Source organism: Lactuca virosa, chromosome 6 (assembly GCF_052849685.1).
Source record: "Lactuca virosa cultivar CGN04683 chromosome 6, Lactuca_virosa_CGN04683_v6, whole genome shotgun sequence".
Taxonomy (NCBI): domain Eukaryota; kingdom Viridiplantae; phylum Streptophyta; class Magnoliopsida; order Asterales; family Asteraceae; genus Lactuca; species Lactuca virosa.
Window position 1 is genome coordinate 177,902,653 of NC_136431.1, and position 9,459 is coordinate 177,912,111.

Sequence of the window (9,459 nt, forward strand, 5' to 3'; positions counted from 1 at the left end):
ATCTTCTACTAATAGATACTCTTTCAACGCTACCTTTCATAAGAAAATATAAGATTTTCTTGAGGAACACTTTTCAAAAGAATCAAAAAACATTTTTCTCTAAAACTAAATGCTTATGAACTCACCAGCTTTATGCTGATATTTTAAAACTGCTTGTATTCTCAGGAAATCAGTAGACAGGTATCTGCTGGATTTTTGAGAAGCTGGAGCAATAAGAGTCTTATGTTTATATTATATATATACTCTCTGATGTAATTCAAACAAGTTTTCAAACTGATGTAAACATTTTCATATATATATACACTGTGATGGTTGTGTTGCTATGGTTGCTATTATACATTGGTTGTGATGCTATACCTGACGTCCTGCGCCCCGGAACGTTTCCGCAATCGGTTTCGGGGTGTGACATACAACATTATCTACATATCACAAATAATTTGTGATCTCCTTCGCAATCTATTTATGTAACCAGTTGGAAGTAAAAACAATTTCGCAAAGAATAAATTTTATGTGTGAGAAAATATCGAGCTTTTGTAAATATGTGATCGATAGTTCATGATCATTCATTGTAGTTACCAAAAAATAAGATCCTGAAATTTTAATTTTAGAGAATAACTCTCCGAAAAAACAAATAGAACTAATAGATTTCCTTGATATTTGCAATAATACTTAATCCTAAATGATTTTATATAAAAAGAACACAATAAACCTTGCCATCTCGTATTTGTTAAGTTGTCAAATATTGCAAATACTATGAGGATGATGTTCATTTTTATATTTAAATCTGAGTTTTATAGGTATTTTCCAACCGTCGACTACCTTTTAGATAAAATAAAACATACCTTCTTGGTTTATATTATTACATTCGCATTATGTGTGTATTTAATGAGATTATATATGGTCCACTTTACACCTACAAAATATAGAATATCCTCATATAATCCAAATTAAAGATAAGGCATATGTCCAAGAAATCTTTAACCTTATAACTTCTTTTCTTTTCCATTAATGAACATCACACAACTTAAATTTTCAGCCTTGTTTGTGGTCATTTTAGTTTTCTTTTTTATATAATTCAACTTTAAATTTATAAAAATCATCCAACAAACCACCATCATCACAATGAACTTTTAAGAGTTTTGAATATTGAGCTTTTTTTTTTTTTCTAAAAAATCCCGGTTAGCAAAAAACTTTGATACTATCAGCTTCCGCTTAAAGCCTTAAAGATTTTCAACCAACTTTTCTTTATTTTATTAAATTTACTCATTTGCCTTTACAAAAGAATTAAAATAAATAAATAAAATAAAAACAAACTTATGGCCTATTTTAGATTTTTATGTAATTTATAACTTTAAAAGTTTACAGGTACTCTTCACAATCATCAATATAAATAAATGTTAGAACTTACAAAAACTAACGCATCATCGATATGAATAAATGTTAGAGCTTACAAAAAATAACACGACATGATAACCTAATACAAAACAAACAAATTACTTAAATAAACAGAACAAGTTAATGAGACACAGAAATAAACAGGTAGCTTAACTGTTTCCACATTTAATGTTTCAACACTAAACATATACTAATGTCTACACTTAAACCCTATAACCCAACAAAAAATAATATGATTTAGATTAAAAAAATATATCTATCCATTTCAACACAACATTAAAAAGTTTAGGGAAACTAAATAATTTAACCATTATAAACGAGATTTTTAAAAAAATAACCATTTTTTTCGGTTGTTGAAAAATAACCACTTTCTCCGAAAGAACTCATTCCAAAGTATTGTTCATATTCTGGATTCTTTTTTGATAATTTTCAAAGAATTTTTTTTTTTAAGATTTCGAATATTACATTTTGTAATATTTTATGTCACCGTTTTTTAATAAAATATAAAATTTTATACATTAATATTGTATATATACTATATAAGTTCGATCATGTTTATTTAATTTTTTGTTAAATTAAGCAAAAAAAAATGATTTTTTTTTCTTGAAATTCTAGAATTATTCTTCGGATTTCAGACTTGTTTTTAAAATTTTAAAATTTTATTTTTCGAATTTTGAAATTTCAGTCTGAAAACTTAAATGTTTATCCAGAATTCGGAATGTCTTCCAAAATCGGCAAAAAAAATGTTTTTTTTGATTCAGAATGTTCATTCTAGACAAAATGGTTATTTTTGTTTAAAAATAATAGTAATTATCACATTAATTAAAAAGTTGTTAGATTTCTTAATTTCCAAAAGGTTTATCTGATTAAATTCTTGACAATCGTTTTCTAGTTGACACATATTGCTTAACAACCATTAAACAACACCCGACAAAAAAAAAGTAGCTCTCAATTGAACTCAATAAAATATAACAGATATTAACTAAATACTTTGCTGACAAAAATAATTCACAATAATATCCTCAACAACGACAAATACTAAAGAAAAATTCCATCAATCAAAATCATTAAAGAAAAATCAAATTCAAACACTGCTACTTTCCCATAAGTCCACTATATTAATAATTATACCAAACACAATAAAACATTAACTAAAAAAAGTCACAAATTATGGGAAATTCAGTTACATCTCACAATATCTTTTTGATAATATCAAACCCTAGAAAAAGTTCATGACTTAACTCTTTCAGAAAAGATTCGATCTAAAGATCTTGAACGCTCAAACCTGTATCAATTAAACAAATTGTGTTATAAATTTTCCAAATCTGGTAAACATAAAAAAAAAAGGTTTAATATTATCATAAACAGTTTGCTTTATGAAAATAGGTTTTGTCAGATTTTTACAAAAAATAGGTAGTATATTACAGTTTTGGTCCCAGTAGTATACATCTTTGTGCTGGTTTGATACTAGTTTTAAAATTTTGACACCACTGATCCTCAAGATGTAAAAAGACGAAAATGCCCCTCTTTTTGACAACTATAGAGAGAGAGAGAGAGGAACACGAACCAGGAGGAAGAGATTGCTTCAGCTTATCTGCCTTCTCCTTGTCAAAGACGCATAAAGTGTAAAGATACTTTGAGCAACGAACTTTGAATTTGACAACATCTTTGCTTCTTTTGATCTTCACAGATCTTGCATCCTTTCTTCTTGCAGTTAAAAGGAAATCCTTGATTTCATGAATTTGCTTCGGCTGAAAATGGAAAATAAAATAAAAGTAAAAGATAAGCATAAGAACAGTACTTCTTCACATTATTATTTGAAACCATCAATATAGATTACACAATCAAGTTGAAACCAACATTGTTCTGGGAATCCTTGAGTGAATTTTCACATAATGTTAATAGTGTAATTGACAAATTCTTTCAGAGTTAACAATGGAGGACATGCTGGAATATATTCAATGTGATGAAAGAAAAGACACTAAAACGAAACAGAAAACCGAGACACCGGATGACTGAAAAGCAAAAATTACAATTTCTAAAATAGTTCGAGCTAACTTTACAGATAAAAATCTATGTTTTTTTTTAGAAATAAAACCCTAAATTCCAATAAACAACTGCGCTCTCGAAACTAATTGAATCGATATCGGTTTCGAATCATAAAACTCAAAAGCTTGTTCACCCGCATTTACAGATTCAAAATCAAACTTGTAATGATCAAGTCAATATATCTCTTAAGGGAAACCAGACTCAGTTAGTTCCAGCTTCATGGAGATGAAGTCTAGCAGCTGCCATAATAACGATAAAACCCTAATAATCATGAACTATTGTACCAAAACATTCGGATACAAGCTTAGATACAATGCAATCTACAAGAAATTATATCTTAGGACAGCAAAACTGCAATCAAATAAGAGATAGATTGGGAGAGAGTACCATTTTTGCAGGAGGAGAACTTACGGCAGCCGAAGTAAGAACTGTAAACCCTAGTTTCGCAGAAATATAAAGAGAGTCGATGGATAACATGGGCCAGTCAATGCATATGGATTTGTCCTCCTTAACAAACTCTAATGGGCTTTTAATAATTATTTAAGCCCATTAAAATGTAAGTGGACTGTGGTATACTTCGAATTTCGACCGTAGCATATGATTTTTTTTTATAGTTAATCATAAAAATACCAAAAATTGATCGAAGAGGCTCTATAAGGGAGGAGGGAGTCGTTCCCTCCCAACCCATCGAACCGAACCCACTGCCACATCAATTTTTCTCTTTTATTTTTCTTCATTTTTCCGAACCCACAACACATGGAAATCCTATCTTTTTGAACTCACTCAACCCACTCAATTAAAAAAAATACAAAACAACTAAGGTACAAGTTTTAAAACACATGGTACAAGAGAAAATAAGAAAGAGAAAGTAGAGAGAGATAATGAAGTGGGTTAATGAAACCAATCAACCCACTCGTTGAAGCGGGAGTGGTACCGCCGATAACTCTATTGCTAATTAAGATTTACATTTGATTGTTTTGTATTTTTTTTAATTGAGTGGGTTCAAAAAGATAGGATTTCCGTGTGTTGTGGGTTCGGAAAGATTAAGAAAAATAAAAGAGAAAAAATGATGTGGCAGTGGGTTCAGTGGGTTGGAAGGGAATGACTCCCTCCTCCCTAATAGATTGACTGTTATGTAAATATAAAAAAAACATTATTTCTAATCCAACAATATCAAATGTTGTTTTTTTTAGGTTGATAGTTTTGTCTGGAACATAGATAAAAATATTATATATGTCCACACTATATAACATGTTTATTTGATATTTTGTAACATTACTTGTCCACACTATACTTTGTAAGATCTATTTAAAACTTGAAAGAAATCTTAGAGTACCAACATGCGCAAACAATTTGGAAACTAATTAAGTAGTTAAAACACTTTGAAAGAAATCTCATAATATCAACAAAGTGGTAACTAACCGAGTGTTCTTATATTTTCTTGTTTATATACATATATTACTTGTTTTCTTAATTTTTTTTGTTTGGTTTCATTCAGCAATATTCATACATTTTTCAAAATGTATCCAAAGACCGCGTGTTGCGTTTAAGGGAGGAGAGAGTCATTCCCTCCCAACCCACTCAACCCACTACCACATCAGTTTTTCTTTCTTTTTTTCTTCATCTTTCTCAACCCACAACACACAGAAACCATATCTTTTTCAACCTACTCGATTAAAAAAAATACAAAAAAACTAAGGTACAAGTCTAAATTAGCAATAGAGCTACCAGTGGTACCTTCAAGATACCACTCCCTCTTCAGTAGGTTGGGAGTGGTGGTTTGTTTAATTAGTTTCATTAACCCGCTTCATCCTCTCTCTCTCTCTCTACTTTATCTCTTTCTCTCATTTTCTCTTGTATCATGTGTTTTAATATTTGTACCTTAGTTGTTTTGTATTTTTTTTAATTGAATGGGTTGAACGGGTTGAAAAAGATAGAATTTTCATGTGTTGTGGGTTAAGAAATATGAAGAAAAATGAGAGAAAAAACTGATGTGGAAGTGGGTTGAGTGGGTTGGGAGGGAATGACTCCCTCCTCCCTAAGGGTCGACGGAATCGTCCTCGTCCTTCCCGCTACCCGCCAAACCCTTTGTGGAGGGAGCCGAACCCGCCTAAACAGCATCCCTCCCAACCCATCTTCCCCATATTCCTTCTCTTCCAGCGGTTTGAGGAACCCTCAGTACCCTCTCTTTCTCTCTTGCTCTCCTCCCGCTCATCCTTCTCCTCCTGCTTGGTCAAACCCGCTCACTCCAACCCTCTACGATTCCCTCCTCCCTAAGTAATGTTTTTTTTTAGATTACATTGCTATAAACGAAAAAAAACACCCATTAAGCAAACTCAATGCCCCTAAGTTTTATATTTTTATATTAAAAAGTTTAGAAACAATGACTATAATGAGAGAAGCTATTATGTTATATACCTCGGAAAGGAGAGATGTTAAAACAACTACTCCTTCTACTTGTGTATGCTAGTGGGATGATACTCACATGAAAACAATTGCATACTTTTCAAAAGTTTGTAAAAGATGATGCAATTATTCATCTATTGCATTGGATATTATCTTCCCCTAAAATCACTAGCGGATGTTCATCTGTTGCCTTGAACAATACCTTAACTTTCTTTAATATCTTGCAAAAGGAAGTAAAAAAATCAAGAATAGGATGCAAATTGTATTATTTTTGCTTTTCATAAAAAATCAACTCATTTAGACCATTAAAAACTAAATGAACTACTTATGCTTACAAATACACCGCTTAAGGTATGCTTCCTTTATGAATATGAGACGCAAGTTTCAAGACAGTATTTCATATCCATGAAAGGGAGAATATCATAAATAAGATCAAGAGGTAAGGTGTCTAATCTATCCCTTTATGCATCAATCATAGCTTCATTAATCATAGGATATGGTGTTCCTCTCTACCAAACAATGATTTGTATTATTATTGAACATGCAAATGAATATATTGTAAAGCAGCTTATAGAATATGGGCTTAATAATATAGCAGCATGGATTTGACCCAACCGATAATGTTTTGTACTCGCTACTTTTAGCATCGCCTATGTTTGAATGTGTTGTCAATTTTTCGTCCAACAAATCGAAAAACCCTATTTTTTTCCCAACTTGATTGCTTCTCCGATTCAAAAACCTTAATTTTCATTTCAGTATGCAGTTTACATTCAGAATCAAAAGTTAAATTCCCTATACACATACATAATATTATTGTTAATCAAACGAAATGAAATCTATCAACCTTCAAACATATTTCATATAAAATCAAATTTCATTACTCCTGAAAAAATCTATCCACAGTGACAGTTCCATATTATCAGTGGCAAATCTAGAACAAAAAATCACGTGGTTCCTAAATTAAGTGAAGCCAATAAAAAAATCAACAACACTTTTGGATGTCGGGTCACGTACATTAAAATCGGTTAAAATCGATCAAGCGCCACCGATTAAAAATTATAAAAACCGATTAAAATATAACTGAAAAACTCGTACGGTTTAACGAAAAACTAGTTGATTATTAGTCAACTAATATAGGCGAACGGAGAGTAAGAGTCTTTGGCATATGAACTTCTTTTATTAGAGCAACTTATTTATTTATTAATATTTTGAGAGTGCCAATTAAAAGTGATTAACTTTTTGTTATCAATCTCATAATTTAAAATAATAAATTGCCCCTAATAACTTATATTTTTCTCTTTTTAAAATGGTTTTTTAAGAACTCAAGGTAGGTCCTCTAATTTTTCTAAGGTATTTCCTAGTTTTTCTACTATATACATTGTAAATGGAATTGAGAACTTAGGTAGGTCCTAGGACCTACCTAAGCCCTTGGTAGATACGCCCCTGCATATTATATAAGTTTTTTTTAATTAAGTGTACTTTAGAGAATGTATTTACCACATACAATGAAAACAGATTGCTATATTATTTCATATTCTCCAAACTATAGAAAGGAATAACTAACATAAATAAAATGTGATTTAAGATAAAAGCACATGCTTGGTTCCTATGTTGAGTATTCAGATTAACCGAATAAACCTAATCCTTCCTAATAAATAAAGAACTTTTTTGCCACATGTCATTCTCTAATGAGTTTTGATACTTGTCATTTTGTGATAATTTTTAGATAAATAATATCCACATGTCAATTTATGGTTTTTTCTAATTTTAAAAATTAAAAGGCCACATAATACTTATAGTTATATATGTAAATTATCAAATGTAATAAATATTATACTAAATTGCTATTAATATGTTTCTTCATTCCGTATTTCAAAATTTTATTTTAAAAAATACTTATTATTTACATTTTAATATTTTATTTTTTTAATCAACCCGTGTAATACACGGGTTTACACCTAGTAAATGATATAAATTTGATATAAAATAGAATCGCCTACTCTCTTTTCAAATTTCAAGAAATCTAAAATGAATTTCAAAAGGTATTTTCAACCCAAAGCATAACCACTTACTTTAAAAAATATTAATTATAATTTTTCCAAATCAAGAAAGATGGTAAGCCTAGAGTGGGGTCTTTAAAAGCACAAAATATAGTCTTGATTAGGGGCTGTTTGGCAGGATCTGAATTTTTAAGATCTGAAATTTTAAGAGGTCTGAATTTTTAAGAGGGTCTGGAATTTTAAGAGCTGAATGTTTAACATGCTGTTTGGTTGAGACCTCTGAATTGTTGTGTTGAACTATTAAAATGACCATTTTACCCTTCTGTTTTATTTTTTATTGAATTCAACTGTTTATTTAGAAAATAACCTAATAAATTTCTTAAATATGTATTAAAAAAAAATATAAACACCATATAAAATCCAAATGTAGCATAAATCAAAATTAAACAAAAATCCAAATCAAACATAAATATTTTTAAATCCACAAAATCATACTAAAATCCAAATAAAATCCTACAAATTTAATTTCATCCCAATTGATTCGCAATCTGGTCACGCAAATTATTCATGTATTCATTTCCTTGTGAACCCCATTCCATATCGTGTACGTTTTCGCCATCATTCTCTCCCCCTTGTGCTTGAGCATTGTTCTCCTCGAACGCCATAAATAACTCATCATGAATATCGCATTTCCTTATGAAATTGTGGACTGCAAAACAAGCAACGACTATATCTCTTTGCACTGAAAAAGGAAAAGGAACCATTCGCTTTAGGATTGGGAATCTCGCCTTCAAAACACCGTAAGCACGTTCAATAACATTTCTGAGTTGCGCATGCGCATGATTGAATTTTTCTTCCTTAGTTAACGCACGTCGTCGTCGATAATCGGCTAACCAATACCTCGTGTTGCGGTAAGGAGTCATAAATCCACGAGTGTTGGTGTATGCAGCATCGCAAAGGTAATATTTATCTATACACATGAGTGAAGGAAGTATTATATATAGAAATTTAATATTGTATTTTAGAATAAATTTAAAAAGAATTAAAAACCTGGAGGAGGGAACGGAAAGCCTGAAGTCGGGTTACATGCAACTTCTTTCAAAACTCGTGAATCATGTGTTATACCCTCCCAACCGGCCCATACGAATGTGAATATCATATCAAAATCACAAATTCCTAATACATTTTGAAAGCATTCACCTTTTCCTCTTCCCCTATAGCGAGTTTGTTGATCAGCAGGCACGACTGCATGTACAAGAGTTCCATCTAACGCACCTATTGCTCCACGAAAGATTTCTTTTAGCTTACGATGCCTCTCTGAGGAATTCACGGTTGCATTAGAATTCGTTGGCACTATAACTTCTTTTGCAAAAATCATCATTGCATTTAGCACCTCATGAAAGCATCTATGAACTGTTTCTGTGGAGTGTTGAAACCTTCGTTTGATAATCCTGAACCGTTTATTATGTGCTATAGTTGTCAAGAACATAGCCATCTTTTCTTCAACGCTTATATGCCTACTACTTTGCAACCAATTGTTTCGTCTAAAATGATTGCATAAAAGTACATATGCTTCACGTGAAAGACGCATCAGCTCATGACATTGTGT

The 9,459-nt window shown here is 31.0% G+C and overlaps 1 protein-coding gene across 1 annotated transcript; it reads right to left on the minus strand.

Annotated features, from left to right (window-relative positions):
- Positions 1-2,434: 2,434 nt before the first annotated feature.
- LOC145121268 (large ribosomal subunit protein eL38z/eL38y-like) lies at positions 2,435-3,928 on the minus strand. The gene is made up of 3 exons (XM_079057047.1): positions 3,832-3,928; positions 2,963-3,146; positions 2,435-2,680 (listed from the first exon to the last, which is right to left on the minus strand). The coding sequence occupies exons 1-3, from the start codon at positions 3,919-3,921 to the stop codon at positions 2,658-2,660; spliced, it is 297 nt and encodes a 98-aa protein (XP_078913173.1). The 5' UTR covers positions 3,922-3,928; the 3' UTR covers positions 2,435-2,657.
- Between the last annotated feature and the right edge of the window lie 5,531 nt (positions 3,929-9,459).